Source organism: Drosophila teissieri, chromosome 2R, assembly GCF_016746235.2.
Source record: "Drosophila teissieri strain GT53w chromosome 2R, Prin_Dtei_1.1, whole genome shotgun sequence".
Lineage (NCBI taxonomy): Eukaryota > Metazoa > Arthropoda > Insecta > Diptera > Drosophilidae > Drosophila > Drosophila teissieri.
Genome location: NC_053030.1, coordinates 17,601,629 through 17,619,331, shown reverse-complemented (window position 1 = coordinate 17,619,331; position 17,703 = coordinate 17,601,629). Strand labels below are relative to the sequence as shown.

The following is a 17,703-nucleotide window of genomic DNA, read 5'->3' as shown; positions in this document are numbered from 1 at the left end:
GCAATGGCGCTAGGCAATCAAATGAAAATGTAATTCAGGCAATAATAAAAATGCTACCAAATAAAGGCTGAAAATGGCGTCAAAGCAGTCTCATTGCGAAAAGGATTGAAGGCGATTTGAAACAATTGGAAATCGCGCTGAGCAAGCAGCTTCTCCCGAAATTGGACCGACCCACTGACCTTACGACCAGACTGACTTAAAGAGTTTCGCAATTGTCAAGGGCCATTTGTACGAGAATCTTTCATTTCCTAGCAACGGGGCGTATACGTAACATTGGCCTTTTCACGCTTAAAATATATACGGAATAAGCTTAAGCGTGCGAACTTTTTCTTGTATTTCACCACCCGACTGTGCTTTGTTTGTCTGCTGATTAAATGGCAGTAACAAAAAGCAAAATGTTAAAGATTAACCAACGCCGGAAAACCAAAAAGAAGTAAAACGAAAGTAAACTTTGCGCTTTGTTTTTCATTGTGCCACCTCATCCTCTGCTCTCAGCTCCTGGGAGTGTTTGGGAATAACAGCAGACAAAACACGTTTAACTCACTTGCGAGAAAAAAACTTTTAAGTGCGGAATTTGTAATGCTCCCGAAACTTTTGCCACGCGGCAAGCGGCAAGCGGTCCAACTGCGAAAAACACTTCATTCCGATCCCTTTTCTGTATTTTCTTGCAGGTCTCCTGGATACGCAAACGTGATCTGCATATACTCACTGCCGGCGGCACAACCTACACATCCGATCAGCGTTTTCAGGTGAGTCAGCATCCCCATTGGTCTCCCCAATTCGGGTGGAAACTTAGAGTTTTCCGTGTCCTCGCCGCAGGTTCTGCGACCCGATGGCTCCGCCAATTGGACACTGCAAATCAAGTATCCGCAGCCACGTGACTCCGGCGTCTACGAGTGCCAAATCAACACGGAGCCCAAGATGTCCCTGTCGTACACCTTCAACGTTGTGGGTGAGTTATGGCCACGTTTCTCTGGCTTTCTTTCAGTGGGGGTAAACAACTTTATTTTCATTTGCCTCAGACCTTTTCACAGTATTTTTAAAACACATAGTTTGGTTGTTTACAGGAAACAGCACTTTTATTTTGACCTAATGTAATTGGTGTTCAAGAAGTAATTGTAGCAAGCAGGCACACTACCGTAACATACACACAGTGATTGTACATACAGTCCTAGATATACATACTCTTAGTTTTAAGTACAATTTTACGCTAATGTTAAGATCGTGCTTACGGACACTACTTTGTGCGTCCCGTTCGCACGATCAGCAACTGACACACCAATACATACATGTAATAGGCTAAGAAGGAACGGAACGAAGAAATAAAGAACACTTCGTTTGTGACAAGAAGAGAGAACGGCCGCATTTGAATCGCCTCCTACAAATTCAGAAGTGGGATTACTGTGAATTTTTTTTTCACAAAAAACTCAACCTACGAAGCAAAGTAAAAACAATATCTTTAAATATAATCAAATGGAAACCATCGGTGCGGACGATTATACAGCAGCAGAACTGCGCAATTGGTGTGAAAAGCTCAGCATGCAGAAAAGCGGTAACAAGGCCACGCTTGCGGCGCGATTGAACGGTGTGCCCCCAGAAGCCCGAGGAGTTTGCCCGGTGATTGGCGAATTAGAAGGCGAAATCGCTAACAATGATTTGGAGCACGAAATCGTCGGAGAGTCAGCACCAGAGGTCGACATGGAAAGCCCAAGGAGCATGATCGAGGACGCCGCCGCTGGAGTGGTGCCGCCAAGCAGCGAACACTGCACCAATGCTGAAAGCATGAATGTTCATGACGACGCCAGGCCCTCAACATCTACCAATCATCGCGATTCGGAGTTGGCACGCGAGGAACATTTTCCAGAAGCTTCTACGCAGTTCGACGCCATGCAGCGTCAACTAAGGCTGCTCCAATTGGAAAACGAAATGTTGAAATTGGAATCTGCTCGACGCCATAGCGCTGCCACATCGGATCAAAACAGCGCTGCCACATCGGGTCATAACAAGGCTACCCCACTAATTCGAAGCAGTGTTGCCAAACCAAATCAACACAAGGATGCCACTCAAGATCAAGAAGTCGCTGGCGGAGATGCCAGATCGGAGGAAGCATTTGTAAATAAACAAACATTGCTAGCAATGGCCAAGGAAATGATTCCGATATTCGACGGTGCTTCTAACAACAAACTCAATGTTAGCACATGGGTCGCCCAGCTCAACGCGGTCTCAAAAATGTTTAAGCTAAGCGACGATGTAATTCGCATGCTAGTGATGTCCAAATTAAAGGACCATGCTCAAATTTGGTTGCACTCTTCGGAACGTTTGCTGACTTTGCCGGTTCAAGAACTTCTATTTCAACTTGGTGAAGCTTTCCACGGTAAGGAGAGCAAAATAATATCTCGACGCAAGTTTCAAGAGCGCAAGTGGAAACCGTCGGAAGATTTCTCCACATACTTCAAAGAAAAAACGCTGTTGGCTACACAGATTCGAATAGACGATGAGGAGCTAATCGACAACATCATTGAAGGGATTCCCGACTCCCTTCTACGACAACAGGCACACATGCACTGTTTTAATTCGTCTGCGCAGATGTTGCACGCATTTGCCAAGGTCTCGTTACGTAAACCGCTACTTTCTCCGGCTGGACGTGTTAAGGTTTCGTTCGATAAGGAACCTGGTTCGGCGCCTCCAAAAAGGTGCTTCAATTGCAATGCTGTTGGGCATTTCGCCGCCGACTGCCGCAAGCCCAAGCGCGAGTATGGAGCCTGCTACGCATGTGGCAGTAAGGATCATCTGGTGTACAACTGCACTGAGAGGAAGTTCGTATCCGACAACGAATATGTAAGACCGTTTAAGATTTATTTTAGTTCAAAACCTAATGAATGCCTGTTTTTAGAATGCCTAATCGATTCTGGAAGTCCAATTAGTTTCATAAAGAAGTCATACGTCGAAAAAATTTTGAAAAAGGAAGATATTACGTTAAATGGAAAGATTCTTAAAAATTATTTTGGCTTAAACGGTAGCCCTTTAGATATAATTGGAAAAATATCATGTTTCGTTATTATCAATAAAGAAATTCTAAATTTTGAGTTACTAATTGTGACAGACAGATCGATGGCATATGGAACAGTTTTGGGAAGAGATTTTATGAAAATTAGTAATTTTAAGATTGTTAGGGAAAAAGATAGTTCAAATGATAGACATTGTGAAAATGATCGTTCAAATGATAGAAATGTTGAAAATTTTATTGCAAACGATAGATATTGTGAAAATTATGATTCAAATTCCGGAAATGCTGTTTTAAATAATGAAAATTCTGAAGATAATGGTTTAAATGATAGAAAATCTGAAAATGACGTGGCTAATGTCAAAAATTATGGAAATAAGTGTTCAATTAATATAAATAATGGAAATGAGAGCAAAACAAGTAGTCCTTATGACGGATTAGAAATACTGTCAATTGAATACCCCGATCCAATAGAATGCAGTCAGTTAAATATTAACGAGAAGTGTGAATCGAATCTAAGAAACAGATTAATAGACGTATTTGATAAACTTTATGTGAATGCGAAACGTCCAGAAATCCCAGCAGTAAAATGGGAAATGAAACTTAATTTTGACAACACAAAACCATTCAATTATCCTCCAAGGCGATTATCATATGCAGAAAAAAGTCAAGTTCAGAATTTATTAGACGATTACTTAAAAGACGGGATTATACGTGCAAGCGAGTCAGAATATGCATCACCAATTGTTCTAGTTAAGAAAAAGTCAGGAGAATTAAGAATGTGCGTTGACTATCGAACTCTCAACAAAAACATGCTAAAAGACAACTACCCTACTCCATTGATAGACGACCTTATTGATAAACTTTCTGAAAAAGTAATTTTCACCAAATTAGATCTTAGAAACGGGTTCTTTCACGTGCATATGCACGAGGACTCAATTAAATACACCGCGTTCACTACACCTATGGGACAGTACGAATGGCTCAGAATGCCGTTCGGCTTACGAAATGCCCCCGGAGTTTTTCAGAGATTTGTAAATAGAATTTTCGCAGATTTGGTAAAAGAGGACAAGGTCCTCATTTACATGGACGATATTTTGATAGCAACAAAAGATAGTAAAAGCCATATAGAAATACTAACAGAAGTGTTTAAGCGATTAGTAGATAACAAACTGGAATTAAGAATAGACAAATGCGAATTCCTTCAAAGTGAAATAAAGTACTTAGGATATGTAATATCAGGTGATGGTATTAAACCAGATTCAAAAGGCATGCAAGCAGTAAGAGATTTTCCAATGCCGACAAAAACTCATGAAGTTCAGAGTTTTCTGGGGTTGTGCTCCTACTTTAGACGATTTGTAAAAGATTTTTCAACAAAGGCAAAACCTTTATACGATCTTGTACGAAAAGATAGAAAATTCGATTTCGGTGCGACAGAGTTAGATTGTTTCGAAACATTAAAAAGAAATCTTCTAGAAGCTCCTATTTTAGCATTGTACAGCCCTACAGATCCAACAGAACTACATTGCGACGCTAGCGCTTTAGGGTTCGGTTCTATTCTTATGCAGAAAAAGAAAGACAATAAGTTTCATCCAGTATTTTACTTTTCAAAACGAACGACTGATGTTGAAGCAAAGTACCACAGTTTCGAATTAGAAACCCTCGCGGTGATTTACTCTTTGCAACGTTTTAGGATTTATCTTCAAGGAATTGAGTTCAAAATAGTCACAGATTGTAGTGCTTTTACTCTAGCATTAAATAAAAAAGATTTAAGTCCAAGAATAGCCAGGTGGGCGCTGTTTCTACAAGATTATGATTACATCTTAGAACATAGGTCCGGTAAGCGCATGCAGCACGTAGATGCACTAAGTAGAAATACAAACATACTAACAATTGATTGTAACTCTTTTGAGGAAAATTTAATTATTTGTCAAAGCAGAGACGAGAAGATCAAAACGATAGCTAAACAGCTACAACAATCAGAACTCAAAGGTTACGAAATGCGTAATGGAATAGTTTATCGAAAGAAGGATAAGGAAGTTCTCTTATTCTATGTACCGAACGAAATGGAAAGCCACGTGTTGTTTAATTATCATGATCAATTAGGACACGTTGGAATAGACAAAATGGTAGAAGTTATTTCAAAAAGCTATTGGTTTCCCAAAGTTAGAGAGAAATGCAAGATACACATTAGCAATTGTTTGAAGTGTATAGCTTATTCTGAAAAGTCTGGAAAAGAAGAGGGATTCCTTCACAACATTCCCAAAGTAAATATTCCATTTGATGTAGTACATATAGACCATTATGGTCCTGTTGATAAAAGTAGGTCGAACAAACACATATTAGTGATTATAGACGCGTTTACAAAGTTCGTAAGACTATATCCTGCAAAAACAACAAAATCAAAGGAAGCAATAGTTGCATTAAAGGACTATTTTAGGGCTTACAGTAGGCCAAAATGTATTATTTCGGACCGCGGGACATGTTTTACCTCTGGGGAATTTCAAGATTTCTTGAAAGAAAGTGAAATAAAACACATAAAGATAGCTACCGGTTCTCCACAGGCTAATGGTCAGGTCGAAAGGGTGAACAGAAGCATAGGTCCCATTATAGCTAAGTTAACTGAACCAGACAAAGGACTGCATTGGGACACTGTTTTAGAAATGGTCGAATATGCGTTAAATAATACAATGCAAAGATCAATTAACCAACATCCAAGTAAAGTTCTGTTTGGAGTATCTCAAAAAGGCAGAGTTATAGATAGTTTAAAAGAAAGGTTAGAAGAAATAAATAAAACAAATGATGACATAAATTTTGAGAAAATTAGAGAAAATGCTGGCAAAAACATCAATAAATTGCAAGAATACAACAAGTTACGAACAGACTCGAAAAGGAAAGATCCTTATAAGTATGAAAAAGAAGATTTGGTGATGATCAAGAATTTCGACTCGCATATAGGCGTATCCAAAAAATTAATCCCCAAGTTCAAAGGTCCATATAGAATAACAAAAGTTTTGCGTAACGATAGGTATGTCGTGGAGGACGTTGAAGGTTTTCAACAGTCTAGACTTCCATACAAGGGAGTTTGGGCAGTAGCAAATATGCGCCCATGGATAAACAAAAGTAAAAGTTAACATGTTTGTAGAGATCAGGAGCTCTCCGGTCAGGATGGCCGATTGTAGCAAGCAGGCACACTACCGTAACATACACACAGTGATTGTACATACAGTCCTAGATATACATACTCTTAGTTTTAAGTACAATTTTACGCTAATGTTAAGATCGTGCTTACGGACACTACTTTGTGCGTCCCGTTCGCACGATCAGCAACTGACACACCAATACATACATGTAATAGGCTAAGAAGGAACGGAACGAAGAAATAAAGAACACTTCGTTTGTGACAAGAAGAGAGAACGGCCGCATTTGAATCGCCTCCTACATAATATTCATATGTAGCACACTCTGTGGTTTCATTTGTACCTCACAAGCTGGGTCGACTTAAGCACACTTTGAGTAATAAAAGTTCAACTGTAGTTGTTGCCTAAGCCTGAGCCATTTGGCTTTAAGCCCCAACAACTTCTGCTCATCTAGCTGGGGGATGTGCAACAGCTTGTGTGTTATCTCATAACCATTACCAATGATTCACCTCCGGTGCCTGATAATCAAAATTTCGACCATTAACCGGCACAGCAAAGTAGGCCAATCGAAACGGAAGGGGAACGGGAAACGGGAAACGAAGGCTGGCTGGAAATTGGTCACAAACCACCGAAGTGATTACTTTTATGGGCTAAGCTCTTGAAACTCTCCAGCAGTTTTGCGCCAGCTATGCAGGTTCTTATTCCAGGAGCTTAAGCAAGCCATACAATATGCATGTTATTTTCCCAGGACCTCCTACGGAACGTGTGAGCGCACTTTGGAGCAGTTCGGAGCAGTTCGGAGCCATTTTGGCCACCCGTCGAGCGACTCAGCTAGCTGCCTTCTTCTTATGCTGCTCGTGATTATAACATTTTCAATTCGATTATGTGCAAATTGGCTTGCTGAGCAGAACAATGTGATGGGTAAACGTGAGCGAATGCCTGCTGCTTACCTCTTTTCCTTGCCAATTGGTCGGGTAATTAGTGTGTACTTGGGTCAGAAGGCTCGAAAGGCTACGAACCCTTGTCACACATCAGGAATTGGGTCCTGAAAGACGTTATCCTTGGCAGCACACTCGCCCAGCCGAAATTTGTGTAAGCCTTGTTTGTGGTTTTGGTTTTTTGGTTTCGTTCCTGTTCGGTGCATTTTTATCGCATTTAATATTAGCAAAATGCATTTGGCTAAAAGCTTCTGGTGCGGAAGAATGCTCTCAATGAGCTTATTTGATCTCTGATTTGCCTGCCCCCCCTTTCCCCTGAAAAACACTCGCCCATGTTGTTTTAGCCACACCACACATGGCCAAGCGACTTTTGGCCAGTTTAAAATGCTTTGGCCAGGGCCCCGGACTCGGTTATGAATCTTTTAGTGAGTCCGGGAATATGAACGAGAGCTTTGAATATGTGTTTACACGCATGCTGGAGCTGGAGCTGGCACTGGCACTGGCACACTACTGCTGTCTATGTATGCAGACTTGACAGGCTGACAAGTCAGCTTCAAACACTCACAGAGTCACAGACACACAGAGACAGACACATAGAGTCATAAATATTACATTTGCGGAAATGCAAATGACTGCGAGGCGGCTGCATAGAACGCCCAACAGCCCGGGATCCTGCAACTCATTTGAATGCCCAAAAAGAAATGTGCATATAAAATATTCGACATGCCACTCACGCGGAAACAGCAAACAGCAGGCCAGTGCGCACAGTGAAGTGCAAAGCATTAAAACCACAAAAATATCTATCTATATCTATGTCTATAGAGTAGGTCTCGAGTTGTATGAAATTATCACTTGGGTGCAATAAAATATAATTTAAAAGTAAACGCTTACTCATTTTTCACACTTAAGTCATTTACTTTCGCCTTATTGTGTGTCTCCACTGTGCTGGTGCTTGTGCCATCATTGTCGCTGCAAACAAGTTTGTTGTTATGCCAGAATTTTTATGCGCTTATGCAAATAAAAAATTGTGCACTAAAAATTCCATAAATTTATGTTTTTTCCTCCACGGCTGCTGTTTCTTTGCGAAGCCAGTGAAAATTCTATTACACCGCCATTCCAACGAAAATAAAAGAGAAATGAAAGTGGAGAACGCAGCGAATGATAAACAAAACAGCGCCAAGTTGACCAGAGGCATCATAAACATAAATCGCCTTCAGTCTGGGCCGCTCCTTCCGCCTTCTCCGCCCCCTTAAAACCACCCACATGGCACCGCCCACCACCTACCACCCACCAACCCACAGACTTCCGCCTTGGCCGCAATATTTTTGACATTTTAATGCTGCAGCAGCCGCTCCAATTGCTTAAATTACCAACTTTATGTACTCGACTCCAGAAAAATGTGGCCTGGCCACCTCCCCTCCCCCTCCCAGTAGGTGTCAAAAGTGGGAGCATGTTTATATGCACATAGATAGCTGCGCAGACCCGACTCGATTTAATTTTGAATTTAAGGCAAATTACCAAACACGCTGATAAAGCGAGCAAATTGTAAATTAAATTATGTGTCCCTGTCCCGCTCAAACTGAGCGACAACAAACTGAGAACAGGACCCAACTGACAGCCCAAGGACGAGCAGCAGGATAAGTGCTGCTGGGGCGAACAAAATAAATCGAGAGAGCCGAGAAACCGCAGAACACAGACTTTCCTATACACTTGCCCATAATAATGTCATAGTATACATAGCTATGCATTAGAACATCTAAAATTTGACCATTGAAATCTTTAAGTAAAATTATACATATGATAAAAAAGAACCCTAGATTAACTTGGCCTATATGTAAATTGAAGAGATTTTAAAAGATTGTAATGCTTGTGTGAAGCCCAAGTACCCCTTGGGAAGCGTATAGTAAGAAAGGTGTTGTTGATGCTTCTGGAAAAATTTGTTTACCAGCGCGAATGTAATCAAGCGTAAACGCTACCTTTCTTAGTTGAGGGGTTGGAAAAAAGGTGGAGTGAAGAACAAATTGCACAGCCAGCGGAAGAGCTGCAGCCAGCCGAAGGATCTAAGGATCTGGGGAAGGATCTGGGGAGCTGGGGCGCTGGAATTGAAGGTAATTTGAATGCGTAGCTGACAAGATGGAGATGCCAAGTAGATGGCTCATTTTGGGCACCGTAAACCAACACTTTGCCGCGCTGATGCTGTTGACATTAGCAGCCAGCAAATTGCATACAATCAAGCGCAAATAATAATCCAAAGCATAAGCATAAGCAACAGCAACTGAAGAGCAATAAACAGCTTCAGGCTGCAGGACTTCCATTCCTTTTAGAACGACGTTTAAAACACACATTTCAAGTGCTCAGTGTAGCTACCCTAGGGGCAGATCAAAAAATTAACTTTAATTGCCAAAGGAATAAGCCAGATTATTAATAGGTTTTGAGTTCTATTCAGTTAAGAAACATATTAAAATCCTATAATTCATTTACTTGTTTGAACATCGCAGCACTCAAAGTATTTCTAGTTAGTTTTTAATAAATATTTCCAAGGAAACCCCTGAAAATTCACAAACTCTTGACACTGAAGCGTTGAACAAACTAAACCGATAATAACTTCCACTGGGACACTTTCTTGGGAAGTGGCTTTTATGATTTCGTTTTTTCCCTCAAGCGGCACTAAATTAGTTTCAGCTCGGGGAGTTTTCTTTGGCAGCTTGAATGGCAAAATAATTGTGTGCCCCAAAAATCCATTAACGTGGCCTTGCCAAAAACAAAGAAATCGTTATGAGCCAGTATTTGCAGCAATACTCTAGAGCAGCTTTGCGAAGTTCAACTCTGCCAGCCCCAACCCCCAAATGTTTTCTGGGGTTAATAGACGAAAGCCAAGAAAATGTTGGCAATTATGATGCACATTGATTGCTCAGGAAGCGAGCACTTGAGCCGGCTTAAAAGTTAAGCGATTCTCATTGTCTTGCCAACAGCCAAGTTGTGTTTTTTGCACTGACCCAAATCGCATGCAAATTGTACGTGAGCGAAAAGTTAACATTTGCTTAAAATACACAACAAATGGCCAGGTGAAGCAAGTGGCAAGTAACGAATAGAGTGGGGTGGAAATAAGTTTTTATAAGCAAGTTGCAAGGACGAGATAGCAAGGACTCGGCCCAATTTGCCCGGCAATCAAATGTTTTACTTCCCATTTCGTTCATTTGCTGCTCAAATTACATTCTACAGCGAATGCCTAGACCAAAAAATGTCCTAATGATAAATTACTCAGATATTGCCGAGAAATAGGATAAACGAGCTGTGCGGGGGGAAATGATTAATGTCTCTGCAGCAATGTCGAATTATTAATAATAATAATAATCACAACAATGGAGACTACTGAAAAGGCCGAAATTCGGGACTTCGTGGGCAATGATGATGTTTTGGCATTTTCATTTCCCCGGTTTTTTCTATTTTTTTTTGTGGGATGAGATGTGCTGGCACGGGATTTCTGACAGGCAAATGGAAATGAAACTGACGGGGGGAGGGGAGGGGGCGGAATACTTCATCAATTGTGCTGGCAATGCGGCTGACTTTTACAAATTGAATTTGTTTATTTGATTTGACAATTAATTCCGAGCAATTGCACGTCCTCGTCCGATTAATTGTCGGCCCAATAACTTAAAGAGGCCCATTGGCTTAAAGATACCCGTTTGGCCCAGTTTGATATTGTTTTTCGTGCAATAAATACCGAGAAGTTGTTACATGTGTGCAAACATGCATCAACACAGGCAGAGGGTAATAAATTTTTACAACGAGAGAGAGCAGCAGAAGGATTCGGGAGCAGGATGCTCCGTTGCAAGGGGCCCCAAAAAGTATGCCATGTTTTGTGCCGAGCCCACAGCAAAGTTCATCGCTCCAAATGTTTATGGCCATATAGGCTTATGCGCATTTTATGCGCGAAATCAAGAAAAATGAAAATGCATTTCCCAGACCCCAGCACACAGAACCCAGACCCAAATCCCTTCGTCCTGCGGCTCCTTGCCCCGTTTTGGTACTTTCTGCTGCGGCTGCACAAAAATTCCCTTCACTGTCTCAGCCTGAGCTGGCTGGCTGTGTGTAAACAAGGCTCGGCAAGGACTTTGTTTGCCAGGAGTGCACAGGATGGGGCATGGAAACGGAAACGGGGACGGGGGCGTTGTGACTTTGGCTTGTGGCCAGGAGTAGACTTTGCAACTTTTCGGGCTGGGTCAACAGCGGCCAGGTCTAATGAAAACTTCAAATAGCCGTGTGGGCTGACTGACTGGCTACCAGTTCTCCCATCTCTAGCATCTCCCATCTCATCCAAAATGCAGCTTTGCCAATTGCCCGGCCCACTTAATCTAATTATAGTTAAATAACCAATTTTCCAGAGGACCTCCTCTCGTAGCGATTCCCATTTATTCCGACTGTCATGCGGGTTCGCACCTGGGCAAAACCCCATCCCCTACCTAAGATCCTTTGCAAGGATGGCCCCCCACCCCGTGGGAACCACAGGCGCGTAGTCAGCTGCAGGTGTGTGTGGTTGTGTGTGTGTGAGTCTGGGAGGCAATAATTTTCGCAGCCACGGCTCCTTGCACTGCGAGGTTGGCAAAAGTCATAGACGGTTAGCTTTCGCTGCCACAATTGTTTTGCCAGGTACACACATACATTCAGGCCATGGAGTACAACAACGGCCATCAGCGGGCATACAACAACATGCCTCACTCGGCACTTTTGCCACCTTTTTCCACTTGCCCCTTTTCTCGCTTTCCTCGGCACACTGGGGCCTCGGAGAACTAGATATATATGTGCGGGTCTATAAAACACCCAGATAATCGCCCAGCATGTTCGAATTCCATTTGGGCTCCCTCTTTGTTTTGGGGATGTATATTACTTTTTCTACTTGGCATTTCATTTAGATTAACATTTTTCGGAACGCACACACCTCTACAACTGATTTAGGGACCGACTTAAAGGTTGCCTGCCGAAGGAGTTATGGAAAAATCATCAGGCTCACACTTTCCACTTTTTCCCACTGCTTTTTGGAGCATTCAAATTGCGTTTTGTTCGCTTTTTGCCACACGATTGAATGGCAGGCAGCCCGCAGCCAAAGCTTAGCCACATCAATGGGAATATGAGTGTGTGTTTCAGCTCGATACAGATGCTCCAGTTGCAATATGCCCCCTCTACCCCACACCACCCACAATGTTTTGGCTGCAATTTATTTCACTGGCTTTGCGGTTTTTTAGGGCCGGAAAAGTTCTGCTTTCCAGCAGTTTACTACAGAGTGAAAGTGGAGCAGAAAGTGCGAAAGAGTTGCAGCTGTCGCATTTAGGCGAGAGAAAATTCTCTTTGGCGGAGAAATGGATTTTAAGTTTGAGAGAAGGGCGATTGGGAGGCGATCCATTAGGGCGACTGTCAGCCATCATAAGCTTTAAGTACAAATCACATTTAGCGGCTGCCCATGATGATGTTACTCAATTGAAATTGAAATCATTGACGCTGCGACAACAAAAGGCACTTCAATGGTTGACATTTTGATTTCGTGGCCCGAAATGGAAGGCAGAAAATTTCTTTCCAATCTGCCAGGCTTTTGTCTCTTTTTTTCTTTTTTTCTCTGTTTTTTTTTTGTTGCCAATTCCGTTGAGACAGCTAGCTAGCTGCAGGTATCACCGCAATGCCCGACTGCCTTTTATATGGCATAACAAAAGCTTATCGCCAGCATAATAGAGACACGCGTCTGTGTAATAAAGTAGGGACCAGGCTCGGCAGTACCCACACTTGTACCCACACCGTACACACCGGCAGACAAACGTGCACTTGGACGTTATCATTAACATTATTATTATTATCATTGTTACGGAAAAGAGGGAAAAGACTGGGCTTTGTGTACTGCCAGCTTAAGTGACTTTTTCTTTCCTGCTTTTATTTTGTATCTTGTACATTCTATTACTTTTTTTTTTGCAGAACTCAAAGCGGAAATCTTCGGGCCCAGCGATCTGATGGTGAAAACCGGCAGTGACATAAACCTAACATGTAAAATTATGCAAGGACCCCACGAGCTGGGCAACATATTCTGGTACAAAGGTGCGTATGCGTAATGAACTTCGACCCTGCCTGCCTGCCTGCCTGCACCTTGCCCCATTTTTGCAGGGGCGCCCCCATCTCATTTACGCAATTCAATTTGCTACTCTTCACATTACAGGCAGCGAAATGCTCGATGGCAAGGGCGAGAACGAAATCGACAGCTCCATGGCCCGGATTCGCGTCGAGGATGATTGGACTGACGGCCTGACTTCCAGGTATGTAACGACTCGGCATTCCACCATTCCACCATTCAGTCATTTCACCATTCAGTCATTCAGCCATTCCGCCATTCCGGCATTACGCTATTCCGGCATTCCGCTTGGCAAACGTGCAAATGTGTGCCGAGCATTTCAGTTATTTCGCATTAAAATACCGCCTCACTTAATTAAGGACAGGTACCCACCAGCACTCGGCATGGGCAAGTTTAAAGCCCATCCCAGCCCGGCCTGTTATAGGCTGCACTCCTGCAGCCATGTCCTTACTAGCGGGACCACGACTTTGAATGACATTTTAGGGCCAAAGCGAAGGACGAGTCTCGGCCAGGAAACCACCGGCAGTCTAGCTCTGAAGAGCCACTTCTCTTTAGAGAGTTGTGGTACTCCTTTAATAACTTTCTTTCGAAATGCCCTTTTTTTCTATTACTTACAAGGCCTAGTTAAATAAATAGGTAACCATTTGACGTGTGGCTCATACAGAAAATACTCTAGCTTTATTGCTATGATTGACCTCTTGCAATGTGGTATCAACTAGTCCTAATACTTCCTTCCGCAACTTCATTACTTCACTGTGTGCCGGAGTTGCCCGTGTGTGACTTTTAATTTGCTTTAGCCGAAGTCAAAGCCAAGTCAAAGCCGGATTTGAGCCCGGAGTCCGTGGCCGCTGTAGCTATTTGCCCAGTTTTAGTTTCCGCCACGCGATCATTGCCCATTTATGCTGTTAACTAACGACGCAGACGACCATAAAATGCAGGTGCCGTCGACAGAGATGAAAGGGGATTAGAAAACGTTCTTGAAAAGAACTGCACTGAAAACTATAACTATGCCAGTTTATTATAGTTCAAATGTTTATTACTGAGCAATAAGGTTAAAGGCTAACACGTTTAGTTTCAATATATGGTTGCTATTTTAAAAATTTGTTTTTTAGTGTGAATTGAACCAACATATCTAATTAATGAAAATGTGCAAAAAATGCTGATACCTGTTACGAACTCACTGAAGTGAGAGCAACTAATTAAGCTAATGTACGATAACTTTTTAACATTAAATTATAAAAAGAAGAAAGCATTTTCCCTCAATGCAAAGCAACTTTGAAATAGAGTCAGTGGTGGAGGCAGCTCGGTACACATTATGCTATCGCATAAAGTAGCAAAAGTTTTGTGCTTTTCGTTGATGTTTTTTTTCTTTTGGCTCTGGCCGTTTGGCTTTGTGTCCCACCTTTCGTGCACTCCCATTTCCATTCCATCCACTGCATTTCACTTTCTCTATGCTTTCTCTTCCCGGTTCTCCACGTTGCTCCACCCTGCTCCACGGTGCTCCACGTTGCTCCACGTTACTCCATGGCACAGATTAAAAATCAAGCGCGCCATGCCCGGCGATACTGGCAACTACACCTGTGTGCCGACGGTGGCAAAAACCTCGAGCGTCTATGTGCACGTAATTATTGGTAAGTAAGGAGTGGCAGTGCAACAACGGGCTTAGTCCTGCCCGTTGGTGTTTGTGTGCTGTCAGGGAGTTTTGCATGTTTATGACGGGAAGTGGAAGTTGCCTGTTAGCAGCGGCACATTCGCAATTTGTAATGCCAAGTGCAACGGGGGGAGTGGCCGTGCAGTAATTGCATTGCACCAGACTCGGCGAGAAATTGCTGCTGGCATTTTTTTTTCCCCTTTTTTTTGTATTTTGTTTTTTTCTTTGCTTCCCCCACATGTTTGTATTTGTGCAGCAGCACGGAAATTATTTCTAGTTGCCGCTGCAGCAAGAAAGTTTCGCTGCAGGCCAATAACACGGGCCATGTGTGCAAAGTCGGCTGAAAATGGGGGCGCGGGGATTTATGGCAGCAGCTTGTGTGCTCGAGAGATCATCAAGAACTTTAACAACTTTGGCTGCCAATGTTTTTCTTTGGCTCAAACGGAGGAAAGTGCATGCATGCCAACGAAGAACTATTATATCTGGCGAGGAAGAGCCGAAACAAAGCCAATCACTGATTGTTTCCAACCAATTAATAGATGAACAGATAGACTTCCTGCTTTCAATATACATTTTCCCTTCCCTGAAAGCTAGAAGCAATCAATTGCGATTGTCAACCGTTTTAGAGTTGCATTCTTTAGCTTTAAGCTGGAGTAACTTGAATGATCCCGGATCGTGTGATGTGGGAAATATTCGGCACATCCCTAATTGCCTTTTTGATTCTGCTCTCCAACAGGCGAACATCCTGCGGCCATGCAACACAATTCGAGTAGCAACAGCAACAGCTTCTACTGCGGCATCTGCTGCATGCTGCTGAGCATTGTGTCCTGCTGCCTGCAGCACTTTTATGAAACGGGGTGTGGATATCGTCATGCCACTGCAGCGGTGGCCAAATCCGCGGCACTGGGGCCCCCGAAGCGAGCAACGCTAACGACCAGTGAAACAGGAATAACTGCAGCAAAAGCTGCAGCAGCAGCAGCAACAGCAGCAACAGCAGCCGCATCAGCAGCAGCCGCAACTGCAGCAGCAGAAGCAGCAGCCACATTAGCAACGTGCAATATGTTGAGAGAACGCCCAGCGGCCATTCGGTGTCTGAGATGAAGGAATAATCAACACGCAGCAAAACACTAATATGGCAAAAACACACTCACACACACTCAGTCACAACACTGACACACATATTCAAGGTGATTTAAGTTTTCTATGTATCGCATGGGGGGCTCAAACATAAGTATTATATTTACGTACTTGTAAGGATTGCACTTAGTGGAAAAGCAAACATATTATCTGATAAGCGAACAAGTATTTAACAACGTCAAGAGTGAAAGCTAATCCCTGGAAAACTGAGACAAAACCTATGCATTTTCGTGGGGCATCATCATCTACGTGATCTCCGACTTAGAGGAACAAAGGCTACATTATTTGACATTGTTTTGAATTGGTCCATTAACCAATCGAATAAAAGACGACCCAAAATCGCATATTATTATCCTACTTCTTTTGACTCCTGGACTGCCTTACAAGGTCTAGAGATATGGGTGAAAAACGATTGATCAAAACCAAAAATCCATCTGCTATCCGTACTCAACTGTAAGTTATCTGTAAATCTCATTCAGCTACCGACTATTGACTGCACACCCATAGCGAAACCTTACACACCTCTTCATTATGAAATAAGACTTACTAGCATTAAATACCCCAAACAACCAGAGACCCAGTACTTTGGCATCACAATAACCCACTTCTATGCAATCTTTTACTGCCAACGAACTCGCACTCCACAGTAGCCCATTGCATCAAGTTGTTCGATGGAAATTTGCTGTAAATAATTGCCATTCAGGAGAAATTTACTCAAGAGTACTTGCATCCGTGTGTGAACCCAGCCAAATGAGAACAAAAGATGGTACTCTATATGTTCGATTGCTTTGCACATTTATCAGTTTTAGATATTAGCTATGTTTAAGTACGATAATGAATGTATGTATAGCCGATAAGCGGATAAATTACGGGAGCGGATGCTGAATTTCATCCGTCAGTACTCAAAAGTTGGGGATTAACCTATTTGCGTCTGACCCAATTGTGGGTGAGGCTCGTTTAATTGTACATAATTAGTTTTGGCTAGAAACAGAGAAAATAAAAACATAAAAAAGCGAAAGAAACAAATACAAATGTGGGGAAAATTAAATATTAAATGCAATTTATAATTGTGCTTATCGATATAATTGATACGAATGCATTGCGAATGTGCAGGCACTGTAAATAAATTCATTAGTAGACGAAATTGTAATTTTAATTAACTCTTAAACGATATAAACAGATAAAACCGATAACTGCGATTCGCAGTTGGGGCAACACCCCCAGTTGATAAGCCGCACACTGAGGCAAAATTGGCATAACTCACACGCAAACCAAATGAACTAAACCAACACACTGAGCATAACACAATTCAGATAATAGTAAAAGCTAGTTAAATTTAACACGGAGCCCTGGACTCTGAGCCCGCATCTTGTAAATAGAGTGAATGGATAGTGAATTAATCGGAGCAGGCGATTAACTAAGCTAGATCCGTTGAGTGTCAAGTATATAATGTCGGCTCCAGATTTATGAAAAAAATGAAGAAATAAAGAAAAAGAAACATAATAAAAACAATAACGAAACCCTAGCAAAAACATTATGTACAATTGTATGTCACAGCAGTGCAGCTAGCAAATATACATACATATATAAGCCAGGTACTCTCAAATCATTTATATGTGTGCGTATATCCATAGGTACCCCCTACTTATGCATATACAGATAGGATTGTTTAAAGGCCACATCAAAAACACGGACACTGCAGGCGAGAGTTTTGTGAAATA

The 17,703-nt window shown here is 42.2% G+C and overlaps 2 protein-coding genes across 2 annotated transcripts in view; both read left to right on the top strand.

Moving 5' to 3' along the window:
* Positions 1-17,670, top strand: part of LOC122614495 (zwei Ig domain protein zig-8) — a 29,006-nt gene extending 11,336 nt beyond the window's left edge. Inside the window, exons 3-8 of the mRNA XM_043789061.1 lie at positions 672-749; positions 820-952; positions 13,044-13,163; positions 13,282-13,378; positions 14,728-14,825; positions 15,582-17,670. Of these exons, the coding sequence (XP_043644996.1) occupies positions 672-749; positions 820-952; positions 13,044-13,163; positions 13,282-13,378; positions 14,728-14,825; positions 15,582-15,946 (891 nt within the window). The 3' untranslated portion in view covers positions 15,947-17,670. The remainder of the gene's footprint in view (positions 1-671; positions 750-819; positions 953-13,043; positions 13,164-13,281; positions 13,379-14,727; positions 14,826-15,581) is intronic.
* LOC122613143 lies at positions 1,993-3,171 on the top strand. Its single transcript, XM_043787174.1, has 2 exons — positions 1,993-2,838; positions 2,894-3,171. The coding sequence occupies exons 1-2, from the start codon at positions 2,137-2,139 to the stop codon at positions 2,900-2,902; spliced, it is 711 nt and encodes a 236-aa protein (XP_043643109.1). The 5' UTR covers positions 1,993-2,136; the 3' UTR covers positions 2,903-3,171.
* Positions 17,671-17,703: the final 33 nt, after the last annotated feature.

What these genes read in the sequence shown, in the direction of transcription:
- LOC122613143 (XM_043787174.1), top strand. Translation starts at nt 2,137, where the DNA reads ATGGCCAAGGAAATGATTCCGATATTCGACGGTGCTTCTAACAACAAA.